At 38.4% G+C, this 15,200-nt stretch overlaps 1 protein-coding gene across 2 annotated transcripts in view; it reads right to left on the reverse strand.

Moving 5' to 3' along the window:
* Nucleotides 1–15,200, reverse strand: part of COL4A1 (collagen type IV alpha 1 chain) — a 118,517-nt gene that overhangs the window by 79,307 nt on the left and 24,010 nt on the right. For both annotated transcript variants that reach the window (XM_014527883.1, XM_025196078.1), the window contains exons 2-12: nucleotides 15,084–15,173; nucleotides 13,996–14,040; nucleotides 11,800–11,844; nucleotides 11,624–11,686; nucleotides 11,473–11,526; nucleotides 11,314–11,340; nucleotides 9,665–9,745; nucleotides 9,499–9,561; nucleotides 8,252–8,287; nucleotides 6,367–6,408; nucleotides 1,515–1,604 (exon numbers count right to left, since the gene is read on the reverse strand). In XM_014527883.1, coding sequence (XP_014383369.1) covers nucleotides 1,515–1,604; nucleotides 6,367–6,408; nucleotides 8,252–8,287; nucleotides 9,499–9,561; nucleotides 9,665–9,745; nucleotides 11,314–11,340; nucleotides 11,473–11,526; nucleotides 11,624–11,686; nucleotides 11,800–11,844; nucleotides 13,996–14,040; nucleotides 15,084–15,125 — 588 coding nt within the window. In that variant the 5' untranslated portion in view covers nucleotides 15,126–15,173. The remainder of the gene's footprint in view (nucleotides 1–1,514; nucleotides 1,605–6,366; nucleotides 6,409–8,251; nucleotides 8,288–9,498; nucleotides 9,562–9,664; nucleotides 9,746–11,313; nucleotides 11,341–11,472; nucleotides 11,527–11,623; nucleotides 11,687–11,799; nucleotides 11,845–13,995; nucleotides 14,041–15,083; nucleotides 15,174–15,200) is intronic.

Here is a 15,200-nt window from a genome sequence, read left to right on the forward strand (position 1 = left end):
ATTTAAATTTAAAATGTAATATTAAGATTCACATACAATTCATTGTACTAATAACTGTTCTTTATGAGCTCTGATTTTAAAAAATACCAAGTTAACTAGTACTTACATCAGTAGAGATGATTCCATTAATGATGAGAAATTCAATGTGCATGAATTGTTCAACTTTAATATATTTGCAATCGACCAGGGGAAAAAAAAACCCTGATCACTTCCCTCCTTCAGGAAAAAATCATGAGATGATGAAGCGTTATTCAGTAAGAGTACAGCATTTCTACCACAATATTTTAACCATAACTTTCTACTCAATATCCACAGATTGTGGCTACTGACAGGACAGGATGCAGGGAATGGGGAGTTCTGTGTTAAAAAAGTTTCCAGCTCTGCAGATTTTAACTGTACCTCCAGAGTCATCTAATCTCTCTGGCTACAGGGGTATCTCCCATGTAACACTACTAATAGTGCCCTCACTGCACCCATGTTTTACAATCTACGATGTGCAGAAAAAGGAAGCATGGAAAGGAATATGATGTGATGGTAACTGGTCTGTTTTTGGACTGCCTCTCTTTTTTTTCTACCGTAATATTTCATCCAAACTGAAATAGGTCCAAGAGGACATTCTTTAATGTGTGAACGTGTTACGGAAGTTTTCTGCTAGCGATATACATGACTTTTCATGAAGTATTATCATATGCAAAATATCAACAAAACCCCAACCAAGAATTATTAAGCAAAGTGCATGAATTAAATGTGCATGATCAGATGTAGATTGCTCACTACTATTTCACTTCTCTTTCTTTAGCTACCTTGATCACCACTCAGTATTCTGTAATTAAAAAAATCAATAATAGTACTATATAGGCCACATCTTAATTGGTTGTTTACGCCTAGAGGAGGAAATTTATTAGAATTTAGGTGACTAATTTCCAAAGAAGGATCCAGGTTGCAGCCCCAAAACACTTCAGGCAACTAAGTCTATTTGGTACATACATTTTGGACAGCAAAGTTTCATAAATGTTCAATGCAGTTGATAAATTTGACTATGCTCAATGCAGTTGGTGTGAGTGAGGTATGCATGGAATATCCGTAATGGATCGGGCCTGTCTTAGGAGTTTAGATGTCTTTCTAGCACCCATATTGAAAGAACTTAGGTAGGAACCAGGCACTTAGGTGACAGATCATGCCCATGCATAAACAGAAGCCCAGGTGTAGAGCCCCGCCCAGCCAGAGAGCATGTCAGGATGCTGGGGGACTCTGATTTAACTTAAACCAGCAAGGGGTCTGGGACAGACATTGCATAAACCAGTTTGACCCAAGTCAGTTAAGTCTGATACTACATTCAGCCGGGTTTATCTCAAACCAGTTTCAGTTATTTTCAAACTGGTTGTTGTGCACTGAATGTCTGTTCTGTTACAGGTTTAAACCAGTTTCTGATCATTTAAACCGGTTTATGTGTAATGTCTGTCCCTAGCCCAAGTGACAAAACTGGGTTTAGCTTCAAATATTCTTTTTCTCACCTTATTTCCGCATAAGACTGTAGTCCCATTCTTTTTGTGTTCTGAGACAGTTCCTTGTGGACCTGCAGGACCTACAACTCCTTGTTCACCCTTGTGAAACAAAATGGAAAATAATGCTTACTCTGAAAACAATTATAAATAAAAACAACAACATAATGTGGAACTACTATTTACTATTTAAGAAGTAACAGAATATTACTTTAGCAAAACTAATCATCAAATAACCCTAAATACAACATATCTGATTGCAAAAGAAGCAATCATGTAACAGGGTGGCAGTCTAAGACGTCTCTCCATTATTCTCAGGGAAGGAGCCAAACCTTTCAAAAACGCTGAGTAACTAGTACCGATTCATAACGGAGGCCCATCTTGTTATTTCTGAAAGAATACAAAATGGTTTGAGAATCTCACTCAGAATGAGGAGAAACTAAGGACTGGGAAAGAAGGGATCTTTTATAGAAACTCCATGATTGGAATGATAAAGAAAGACTATGCTGTGTCACTGGAGTTCTCAATAAAGACTAACCCCTAGAAGAGGATAGTTTTGGAAGATCCTAGATATTTTGTTCGCAGTAGGATGAGAACACCCCTGCTTGAACACTATAAAATCAACATCTGTTAAAAGAAAACACTTCTTAAATGATCCCATATATTCCTTCTGTACAAGACTTCCTGCTCATTTTTTTTTTGGAAAAAAGCTAACCCCAGTAATCCATGTATTTCTACTGTAAGCATTTTCCAATGACTTCATGTAAGCCAACTAAGTTCTCTTGTAAGATGTTTTTTCCCTATATATATCCTGCTAAAAATGGCAACAAAAATTCACTAGATAAAATACATGGTGATAATAATTTATTTCTTTAGCAATCCAGAATGCAGAATTATGATCAGTCAGGATAAACTATTTACAATATAAAACAAAGGTAAAAAAAAAACTTCCTGTACTAAATTTTTTTTAATCATCTGTTCAGTATAAGGAGATCTGCTAACAATACAAAAAACATTCCATTCCCATCTTAAGTTAAATTACAAATAACTGAAATAATGAAAATTACTGTAACAAAATATCCAGATATGAACTGATCTAACCAATATGGTTTATCCAATAGAAAATTAAGTCACTAATATATGATTATTTAAATGTCAATAAAGTAGCAGATAAAGGAGAAAATTTTTAAGCTGAACTAATTTATTTGCCACTTCCAAAAGACCATGGCCTTTACCTCATTTTCAGAGAAAATAGTCCCATGGGTAATAAATGATGGTTTTACAAGTCCATCCAAACTCAGTCATTATAAAGCACAGGTAATTGTTGATCATTTCAATGGCCATAGAATCAGCTGGAGTTACAACACATATAAGAATAAGAGGAATCTAATTGAAGCAAGGGTACCAAAGTCTAATGCATCTTTAAAGGGCATAAGGATTTACACCTAAAACCATCTAAATTTAATCCACAATTCAGTTTCCTAAATCCTTCCTAACTCTTTCAATGGTGGTTGATGGAAGAGTTTGAAAAGAGCAGGTCAAAGGCACTGTGTTCACAGACTTAAAATTATAGAGTCATAGAAAATTAGGATTGGAAGGGACCTCTGGAAGCCATCTAGTCCAAACCCCCTGCTCAAACCAGCAACATCCCCAACTAGGTCATCCCAGCCAAGGCTTTGTCTAGCCGGGTCTTAAAAACCTCCAAGGATGGAGAGTCCACAACCTCTCTGGGTAACCTGTTCCAGTGCTTTACTGCCCTCCTAGTGAGAAAGTTCTTCCTAATATCTAACTTAAATTTCCCTTGCTACAATTTGAGATCATTGCTCCTTATTCTGGGAACAGTTTAGCTCTATCCTCTTTTGAACCCCACTTCAGGTTGCTGAAGGCTGCTATTAAATCCTCTTTCAGTCTTCTCTTCTGTAAACTAAATAAGCCCAGTTCCCTCAGACTCTCCTCAAAAGTCATGTGCCCCAGCCACCTCACCATTTTTGTTGCCCTTTGCTGGACTCTCCAATTTGTGGGGCCCCCCAATTTGTTCACACCCTTTTTAGAGGGGGGGGGGGGGGGTAGGGCAGCAAAACTGGACATAGTACTCCAGTTGTGGCCTCATCAGCACTGAATAGAGGGGAATACTCACTTCTCTTGATCTGCTGGCAACACTCCGACTAATGCATCCCAGTATGCCATTAGCCTTCTTTGCAACAGGGGCATACTCTTGACTCATATTTAGCTTATTGTCCACTATAACCCCCAGATCCATTTCCACAAAGCTGTTCCTAGCCAGTCAGCCACCACCCTGTACTGGTGCATGGGTTTACTCCATCCTAAGTGCGAGATTTGGCACTTGTCCTTACTGAAGCCTCAAGAGATTTCCTTTGGTCCAATCCTCCAATTTGTCTAGGTCATTCTGAACCTGAACCCTACCCTCCAGCATATCTAATACTCCCCACAGTTAGCATCTACAAACTTGCTGAGGGTGCACTCGATACCATCTTCCAGGTCATTGATAAAGATATTGAATAAAACCAGCCCCAAGACTAACCCTTAGGTCACTTCACTTGATACAGGCTGCCAGCTGGACATAGAACCATTGACGACTACCCTATGAGCCAAATGATCCAACCAGTTTTCTATCCATGTTACAGTCCATTCATCCAACCCATATTTCCTTAGCTGACCTGCTAGAATGTTGTGGAAGACTGTAACAAAAGCCTTGCCAAAATCAAGGTATACCACATCCACTGGTCTCCCTGCATCTACAGAGCACGTCAGTTCATCATAGAAGGCAATCAGGTTGGTCAGGCATGACTTGCCCCTGGTAAATCCATGCTGACTGTTCCTAATCACCTTCTTCTCCTTCAAGTGCTTAGTAATAAATTATTTGAGGGTCTGCTCCATGATTTGTCCAGCAACTGAGGTGAGGCTGACCTGTCTATATTTTCCTGGATCCTCTCCTTTTTCAAGCTTTTCCAAGTAGCCCCTAACCTGTTCTTTTGCTGCAGTTGACTGCTCACCTCTTCCCTAAATTTTGCTGCTTGGTGCAGTAGTTTGGGAGCTGACCTTGACTGTGAAGACTGAGGTGAAAAAGGCATCAAGTATTTCAGTCTTTCTGCAGCCTCTGTCACTAGGTTGCCTCCCCCATTCAGTAAGGAACCCACACTTCCCCTAATCTTCTTCTTGTTACTGGCTTCCCAGGGGATCCTGCCTGTGAGTTCCCTGAGTGAGTCAAAGTCTGCTTTTCTGAAGTCCAAGATCCTTACTCTGCTACTTTCCTTCCTTCCTTTCCTCAGGATCCTGAACTCAATCATCTTGTGGTCACTGCTGCCCAAGTTGCCATATACTATTACATTCCCCACCAATTGTTCCCTGTTTGTGAGCAGCAGGTCAAGAACACCATGGACCCTAACTGGCTGCTCCAGCACTTGCACCAGGAAGTTGTCCCTGACACTCTCCATAAACTCCTTGGGTTGCCTTCACACTGCTGTATTGTCCTCCCACCAGACTTGTCAGCAGCATATGACAATCAACAACCAGATAGTCCTTAGCAAAAAAATGCAGAATGACAAGAGATCATTCCATAGTTGGACTGATACAATCTATATTTAAAAATGGAGATTCTAAAACAAACTGTGTACAAGCATAGCTGACTGCAGAAAATGAAATAGTATACCATAAAGAACTTTTACCTATAGTAAAAACCATCTACATGAATAATCAACCAGTCCCTCCCAGCACAAGAAGCTTTATCTATATGGATGACTTATGTATCACCACCTAAATCACTGACCTCTCAAGTCAAAGCTTTGTTAATATCAGTGCTCTCTGGGCTCTGACTACTACACCAAAAAACAATGGCATGCCAATCTGACTAAAAGCAAAATGATTTTTTTTTACCACTAGAAACATAAGAGGAAAAACAACTCGTTATAACCTGGAAGGAGTGCAATTTGTCATGTGCAAGAATCATTCTGCCTGGAAGTGATACCTGACCATGGGCTTTCTTTTAGGAAAGCAAGGTTAGATGGACCCAAGCAAGTTACATGAATGGACAATACAATGGCTAATGAAATTCAGTGCTGATAAAAGCAAAATCCTGACAGTATGGAAAAATGTAAATCCTCATTCACTTTAAAGGTGCATCAATTCAAGGGAAGGACATTGGTGTCAATGAGTTGTCCACATGGAATGCAGCTGTTTCAAGTGTAGCTCCAGTCAATAAAGCAAATAAGATGTCAAGGTGTACAAGGAATGAAATGGCAATTAATATAGAGAAGCATTACAATGCCAGTATATAACTCCACGCTGCAGTCTCTTGTGAAACAGTTTTTGTCAATATAACACAAAAAGGAAATTTCAGAATTAGACTCAGAAACACACAAAGAAAATGATCAAAAGCCTCTCATGAGGCAGAACTGAATAAGCTATTATTGTTTACCTTAGAAAGGAGACAAACAGTATATACAATAATAAGTGGCCTAGAGACTAGGAAAAGAGACAAGGAGACCTTCAAATAAATTAAAAGGTAGAAAATTAAAAGCTGTTCAAAGGAAATATGTTTCCAAACAGAATTAGACTACTGGAAGGTCTTTATACTTTTCTCTGAAACACCTGATACTAAATGCTGTTTTAGACAGCGCTGGGCTAGATGAATGTCAGAACCTATTCCAGGCATATCATATTCTTTGAACCTTTATGGTAATTAATTTACTTATTAGGTGGTGATTTAAGCTATTCCATTTTTCTAAAATAAAAAGAAATCACCACAACAGCCAATCTTTAAAATTAGCACAATCCCAAAGACATTGCTAGCAGTTGTATTTTATAAGGTTCCAAAAAAAAAACCCAACAAAAAAAAGGGAGTTACCTTTTCACCTTTTGGTCCTTGAAAGCTCAAGCCCATATGACCCTGAAAAAAAATGCTATTGATTTAGCAATATTTATTTAAATATATATTTTGTCTGAAATATAAACTACCCTATATAAATATATAGAAACTCATCTAACCCACCCTATGTTTTTCTGACTTAAATTAGTTACTCACAAACCTTGATTTGTCTTATTAATTTCTTGTAGTGCCTGTAATGTATTAGGCATTTTCCAAACATAAACAGCACATATGACAATAATGAGACTGGATAATTTTTTTTAAAAAGCAAATAGAAGACATGGGACATAAGGGAAGAGAAAAACATACAGGTAACATGACTTTACAATGATAATATGCATATAATGAAAATTCAAAAATATAGCACATGTATACATGGGTAGGAAGTTTTTGTCAGTCAGATCTATATCTTCTCATGCTTATCTTTTTTGAGATGTAAATATATAGATGTACAATCAATCCCAAATGATTCTATAGCCTTACTGTAATATTTATCAATGTCTTTTGTCTTTAGCTCAATTACAAGTTCAACTTAACAAACATGGTAATGGTGGGATCAGAGCTATCATGTATATTTTGCCTCCAAATAAATGTCAGGAACAAACACTGGACACCAGGTCCCTTTTGCCTCTGTATTAGCTCCAAGAATATCTGCAGCAGTACTTTTTGGATCGTGACAGTCCCACGTTCTTTTCCTCTGCTCTTATTACCCTCTGGTAGCTAGGACTGGTAAATTATGCAAGTGTTTTTTTTTCTTGCCTCTAGATACCAGAGGATGCTACAGCTTCTGCTGCTTTTGCAAACAACCAGCCATGAGGAGCCATTTCAGCTCAGGAGGAAAGAAAAGAGGTGATTCAAGGTGGAGACTACAAATACCCATGAGAGATGCAAAGGAACAGATAATCCCCCAAAGTGGGCAGAACAAGGTGCATCAAAGGTGACAAAAAGTATGGAAGAAGGGAACTGCATAGAGAAGTAGAAGAAAGAAATAACAGTTCTTATTGTAAAGTCTGAGGAGCCAGCTGTCTATGACAGAATTCTCCTGCATACTCTGCATTGACCACTCCTGGCCACCATCAGGAGAATAAGAACAAATACAGGTCATCCAGAGTTTGCTTAGGGCATAAGTGGCTGCAGATTGCTGAAATTCACATTTTAAAATATTCATGAAAACTGTTTAAGTAGAAAGCGGGAGTTTCCTTTCAACTGTTCCACAGATTCTGACCAAAATAATGCAGCAACAAAATGCAATATATGGCAGATGTCAAATTATGACTAATGGCCATTATACTATTTCATAATCATTTTACTAATACCTCACTATCTACCTCTCCCCTCTACAAGCCCATTTATTGTTTTAATCTACCTGTCACTTCCTATCATAACTTACATTGAAAGGTCTTTAGGACAGGTTATGGTTTTTTTCAATAAAAATGTATAAGGTCACTGAAGGTCCCAATATTCTCAAGTGAGTTCTTAGGACTCTTCAAATAATAATATAAAAAAATAAGAGTAATCAAAATAGGATGAAGAATACATGCTAATATAGTCAATTGTTCCCAAAGTTTGACACTGTCCAATATTGAAATTTTCAATTTGACCCCCAAAAATCATTATAGAATGTAAAATTTAGTGGTGTTTTAGTCACATAAGAGAATAGACTTAAAGAGCAGTATAAACAATGCCCTTTTGTACGTACTGTTAATTAATATATACTTTTAAATTTAGGAAAAAAAACCCACCAGAAGGCAAGCAATTTATCAGTCCTCTTTGGGAACCTACTTTCCAGCCTATCTGGAAACTGATTTGTAAAAATAATAGCAGAAATGTTTGCAATGATAATTCTATCTGAGAAAATTCTTACCTTCTCTCCTGGAGGTCCTGGTGGCCCTGGCGGACCCTGTAAGATAGGACATTTTAGTTTAGTTCTGCATATCATCTTTGATACTTTTTAACTTACGTTGGCCATTGCAAATGCTAGCCCCTCACAAGTTCTTCATTTAGCTGAGTGAGAAAAATGTATATATGATGTTCTCAAGACTTTTAAATGGCAATCGAATCCATTATTTGCTTCAACTTATGAATTAATGCAAATAATAAAAAGTGAATACTATTTGTCTATAATTTACCACAAGAAGCATGAGACTGCCACTTCACAGTGAAGAAGTGTTGGATCCAGTGAGTATTTGGACAGGAGATCCTCCAAGGAAACCTAACATGTAGGAAGCAGCGCTAGTAATTTGGAAGCCAGTGTTTGTTCTTTCAAGTCATTCTTGAAAGTCCAGTCTTATGAAAACTGTACCATGGAAAGTGTCATTTTTTTCAAATCAGATATAAAACTGCAGGTCACTTGAACTGACTGAATATTAATCTCATATTTTCTTTGTTTGGATAAATCCTTGTTAATGCAAGAAGTGTAACCAATGGCCATGACCAAACTCTACCATAATTACATTACTGCAGGAGCAGTTCCACTTTACCAGTGTTTCCTAATAATTTTACAGCATGATATCCACAGGACGGGAATCATAAAAGAGATTGCCTTGAACACAGATCATCACTATAATAAACTATGCTGACTTAAAAAAAATGAGATTAGTTAGTTCCTACCTGATGTTATATGTGTCCATAAAAGGTAAAAACCTAGAATTTCAACATCTACTATACCTGTCAGCATTTTAAATGCTTTGAACTTTTGCAATTTACCACAATAGGAGACTTTTTACGTAAGATTGCAGTTCCTTTTGCAGTTGTTCCTAATGGTATATCTAAAAACAACCTCAGCAAGCATTCTGATTCAGATTAGGCTGCAAAGCCAGAAATATATTATACGGGGGTTCAAGATGGGAGAAACTCTAAGAGTTTGGTTTAAAAGTGAAAAAAGAAGGGTAGATTCTAACTAGCACTGGAGTAAGTAGGAGTTATTAGTTCACTGATAAAGTAAAATTATTCCTTTTTACTGTAACATCACAGTGAAAGTCTGGCAGAACAGGGAATGGAATCAGAGCCCTGAGAGTTGTAGGCTAGTGCTTTCTAATTGCTAGACCACCCTTCCTTGCAGACCTTTTTCATATAGCAGAATTGCATAAATCATCATAAAAGAATACTTACTGGTTCTCCTGGAATCCCTGCTGGCCCAACGGGCCCTTGGATTCCTGGCAATCCTGGTATACCCTGTATAACAAAAAAAAAGAAGCTATTAATAAGAAGGCGCATATTAAGTAATATAATGTTGCTTATCTAGTTTAAGATTGACTGTTCTTTAGTTAAGACTTACTGGTAGTCCAGGATGGCCAGGAAAGCCTTTTTCACCCCTTAGGATAGCTGGTATGATCCCGATTACTTGGCCTGGATCTCCCTATGATTGAAGAAGGTAAAATAAAGGTAAAACATTTACGGGCACACAAATAAAACATTCAAAGCACTGATGTTAAACCTGACGTAAAGTACAAAACATAGCATGTACATGGAAATCTGGAATCATTGGGGAAGATCATTTTAAATGATAGCAAAGTAAAGTTAGATTAGACTTTGGGAAAACCTTTCTACTGTTAGAGTATACTACCTCACCCCATCTGAGAACATAAGTTCAAAATTAAACAGACTATGGAAAAAAATGGACTATTTCCCCCTCCCTAAATAGCATACAACCAAAATAAGACAATAGCATTTCCCAGAATTAATGCATATCTTTAATTAACTCTTCTGGTATCAAAAAATGTCATTTTCATATATTCTGAATAGGTCACAAAACTTTATGATTAAGTCATATTCTTTCAGTTGTATCTTCTGCATATTCATGGGGGAAAAACCCCACCAAAATGCCAAAATGTTGTATTACTATGAGGCATTTCTTTCCATATGAGAAAAAGAGACAACAGTCTTTTTTGCTCTAAGTAGCCTTGTCACTACAAAATTGTGATTATACTTATGATTTACACCTGATTGCCATTTCAAAAGGTACCCATTAATTTTATACCCAAGTCTGTATCCCGACAAGCATAACTGTGCAGTATGTGACACCGCAGACATGTCTGTGGCACCACATATCACACATTTGGGTGTTTTCTGCAGTGCAAGGTAGATCTCCTTGGGTCAAAAAAACTTGCACAAAAAAAAGCAAGGCGGTGCACAATGGGGACAGTGTACGCCACCTAAAACCAAAACCCAACCAGCTGGACCCCAGATAAGGCTGCTGGGGCTGGCCCAGTGCTGGCCCCAGTCTCCCCTACCCCGCCTAGGGTAATCTGCATTGCACTAGAGGGTGCTTGTCACAGGTGGTCCCCAGGGACAAGTAGCAGCAGCACAAAGTGTGCTGCTGCTTCTTGCCCCCAGGGAAACAAATGTCCACACTTGTGTAGACGTGGCTCAGGTGTGAAATACTTCCCTCTTGATTTAATATTTTATTCTTTAGAATGAAAGAGAATGTAACAAATACTTAGCTACCTATACAGTTAGTTTTCATATATACTAAAATTCAATTGTTTACTTAATAGGTAAAAGGCCTGGCTGATGTTTCTGGCTGTTGAGCTATATGTCAAGAAAATCTCTGTAGAAAACTGACTCAGCAGGTGAAATGATGAAGTTATCCTGATAACTTCAAAATACATATATGCTTCAATCTTAAAATGAAGTTAATGATTTATATGCTACAGGGTGAGCATGAGGCTGGTTACACATACTGAAAAGGATTTACTTTATGCTCTGTCACTGTAGCCCAGCTATATTTATTCTATATATAGGATTTCTGCATGTGCTTAACTTTATGCACAGGAAGGTAGTCTGAGGTTTTTGTGAGCAATGGAATTATTTTATGTGTAAAAATTTTGCAGCCCAAAAACTAAGGGCTGCTAATTTTAGTAGGCATAGGTAATCTGAATTTTTACTTTTGATATGAGTGCGTTCATTTTTAAGAACAAAATTTACCTTAATTCCAGGAGGTCCTGGGGGTCCCTGGAAAAAAAATACTTTAAAATTACTCCCTTTTTGAAGCATTCATTGTTAGTACTATACAAGTTTCACAATATTTAAAATTTAAAGAATCACAGGTGGAAGGAGTGAAGTATGCATCAAATATTTGCTTACCATGCTCCCAGTCAATCCAGGTAAGCCTGGAGGACCAGAGGGACCTCTTTCACCCTAAAGACAGAAAAAAGAATGACTGTGTTGAAAAAATGCATTCTTGAGGTTTTTAATTATACACAAGAAAATTATAGTTAAAAATGTAAATTGCAACCTTTGTGCCATTGCAACCTGGGATACCAGGTGGACCAGGTGGGCCATCTTGTCCAGGGATACCCTGCAGTTAGGACAAAAGCAGAAACAGTTACCAAGGCAACATTGATCCAGGCAGGATGTAATCTTTGATGTTCTTTGACATTCTTTGTAAATACATATATGCTTCATACATACAGGAAGGCCGGGGTTTCCTGGATATCCTGATGAACCTGGTGGGCCCTGCAATTAATGAAAATGTATGAAGAGGAGAACACAAACATTTCAAAATTATAAGACAGAATCACAAAATTAGCCCAAAATTTTAACTATGTTATTTAATAGGCAAATTCAAACAAATAAATAAATAATTTTGGCTTTTTCTTTAATTTTGAAAAATCTTATTTTTATGTTTTCTACAATAGGGACTGGATAACAACTTTAAAGCACAGGTAATAAAACTAAGCAGTTCTAGTTTTGCACATTTACCACAGTCACTCATACTATGAAATCTACTATAAACATCTTTATGCAATAAAAGATGATGGTAACACATTACTGCCATTGCTTCCTCATCTCACATAAGTCATGTTAATTTAGCAATTTCATTTTGATTACTCTAACAATTGCAGAATTTAAATGATTATATTCTTTTTTTACCAAACAGTCCCTGGTTTAACAAATCAGAATTTCATCTGATGACGTCCTTCTCATGCTACTGACTTATTTAGTCTTCTAGTGTTTTCAAACGTAAGTCCTAGCAAGCCAGAAAGAAACATGTGCTCACTCTAGCTTAGGTGATACAGTTCCATCCTGAAACTTCTTAGTACTATTAAATGAACAACCTGTCAGTGGTGGTGAATATGTAGAGTCATAAAATGCATCCAAATCAGCATAACACTAGATTTATTATTAACATTAGGGATTGAATTGTTGATCTCTTGATAGCTTAAGACTCCCTTAGTTCACAGCCTACAACTGATTATCAACCTCTATAGAGTAGAGCCACTAGAGAGGAATGGATGGCCACAAAATGGGTCAGCAGAATTCTTGTACATATATTTTTGCAAAATGCAAAGGCAAGATAGTCTTCAGCGGAAAAAAACATCTCAGGTTCTCTTTCAAGCAACAAAAATGTAAGACAAGTGTCACAATCATACAGAATTGACAATAGCAAGAATGACAGCTGCAATATCATAAGTATACCTAGAATGGGCCTGGATGTTTTGGTAGAAGTACAAGGTGGTTTTAAATCAGGTAATAGAGGTGATAAAGTTTAAGGAGGGCTCTTCCTGTGGACGCAAAATAAGTAGCAAGGCCAGGGGCCATTGGTATTATTGGTGGAATGATAAACACCATGGTAACAGAAGACCAAGATAGCAGAGAAAAACAAGACTGGAGAGGAGGCCATCTAAACAATATCCCTGCTCAAGACAGGATAAGCTGTCTAAACCATCCCAGGTAATTTTTGGCCTAGCCAGCACTTAAAAACTACTAATCGTGTGGATTCTGCCATTTCTCTGGGTAGCCGATTCCAGTGTTAGATCACCCTCAGAATAGAAAGATCTACCTCATACCTAAGTCAAAACTTCCTTGTTGCAAGTTAAGCCCATTACTTCTTACCCTGTCCCCTGTGAACACAGAGACCAATTGACTGTTGTCTTCTTCGTAACAACCCTTTTTTGTATTCTAATCCTTCCTACATCCTCTCCAGACTAAATAATTCCCATTCTTTTCATTTTATGTCATGTTTTCTAGACTTCTAATTTTTTTTTTGTTGCTCAAACCTGAATTCTTTCCAAAAAATATGTAGACAAATTGAAATGCAGTGCCAAAAACCGGACACATTACTTTAGGTAAGACTTTACCAATGCTGAACTGAGTGGAAGAACCACTTCCCATAACTTGAGTATAACACTTCTGTTAATACGCTGCAGTATGCTTTTAACTATTTTTCAAAGATATTACTGTTGACTTGTAAGCACTTGCTATTTTTCAAAGATATTGCTGTTGACTTGTAAGCACTGTAAATCCCTAGTACTGCAATCTAGCCATGCATTCTCCATTTTGTGCATCTAGTTTTTCCACCCTGAATGCAGTACTTTTAACTTGTCCTTCCTGAATGTAGTTTATTTCAGACAATTTTTCTAATTTATCAAGGTAATGTTGAATCTTAAGCCTGTTCTCTAAATTGTCTGTCACCTCACTCAGCTTGCTGTCATCAGCAAATTTACTAAGCGAATACTCAATTCCATTCTCTAAATTACTAATGAAGATAATTGAACAATGCTGGACCCAGAACAGAGAGTTCAGTTCCCCTGGGGAGCCTCACTTGATATCTTCTCCTAGAAAGCTCTCTTACAAACTATTAAACAAATATAAGCAGGTACTCACTCGTGTTCCCTTTGTTCCTGGCAGCCCTGGTTCTCCAGTATCACCCTGCAAGAAAATCAAATGTATTCGTCTTTCTCAGCAACAATGGTTTAGGTGAAGGGTTGGCAACCTTTTTATCACTACGGGCAACTGCTGACAACCCCACACTCCTCAGCTGTTAGCAGAAGCTGCAAGAGAACTATATAAAAAAAGGCAGCCACTAGAATCCTAAGGATGCCTCCTCTGCCACTGTCGTTGGAGTAAGCTGCCATTTCCCTGAACTGCTACAGGCCAGATCCAATCTCTTCACAGGCCAGATCTGGCCCCCAGGTTGGAAGTTGTCAACCCCTGCTTTGAAGAAGTCTGATCATATAAAGGTGCAACTATATGGTGCAAGCCAGTGCCATGTATAAGACACCCTTGCTAGCTCTGCACGTGCTAGCTCTGGAATTGGAAACAGTATAACCCAGGGGTGCTCAACTTAGTGGTGCTCAGCCTCTCCAACCCCATTACTTAGATGAATGGTGTGGGGCTGATCCACATGCTAGATCAGCATGAGGCTGGTCAGCATGTGGAGTTGGTCTACAGGGGTGATCTGGCATGCCCCTGTGTGTGGGGCTGGTCCACAGCACAAGCCCACATGCTGGATCTGGCTATCACACAACCCTGTGCACTGGCTCAACCCCAAGCGCTGGATCCAGCCATGGTACAAGCACATGCTGACATGATCTGGCATGCAGGGCCATGTCATCTGGTCCATGGAGCTCCCCACAGGTCCAGGAATTTGGCAGTGGCAGTTAATTGCTCCCAGGGCTGCAGCAATTAAAGCTGCCATTACTCCCCTGCTGTCAAATTTCTACATCTATGGGAAGCCCCATGAGCCAAATGACATGGATCCCTGGATGGGAGGTTAAGCACAACTGGCATAGCCATATCACCACAGTGCTGCAGCTGGGTGAATCAGCTCTGCTGAGAAACAGAGTTTATTAGACTGGACTGCACTAATACAGCTGCACTAATAGAAGTACCCCTTGCAGATCTCAGGGTATCGCTGCATGGGACTGACTTGTGCAGTGCTGACATACCCAAAAATATTGAATACAACTTACCTTAAATCCTGGTGGCCCAGGAGGACCTTCAGGTCCTTGCATTCCAGGAAACCCTATCAGACCTTGTAGTCCAGGCAAACCTCTTTCACCCTATGAAGAAAAAGAATACTTCAGCCA

This window comes from Alligator sinensis, unplaced genomic scaffold (assembly GCF_000455745.1).
Source record: "Alligator sinensis unplaced genomic scaffold, ASM45574v1 scaffold288_1, whole genome shotgun sequence".
NCBI lineage: Eukaryota > Metazoa > Chordata > Crocodylia > Alligatoridae > Alligator > Alligator sinensis.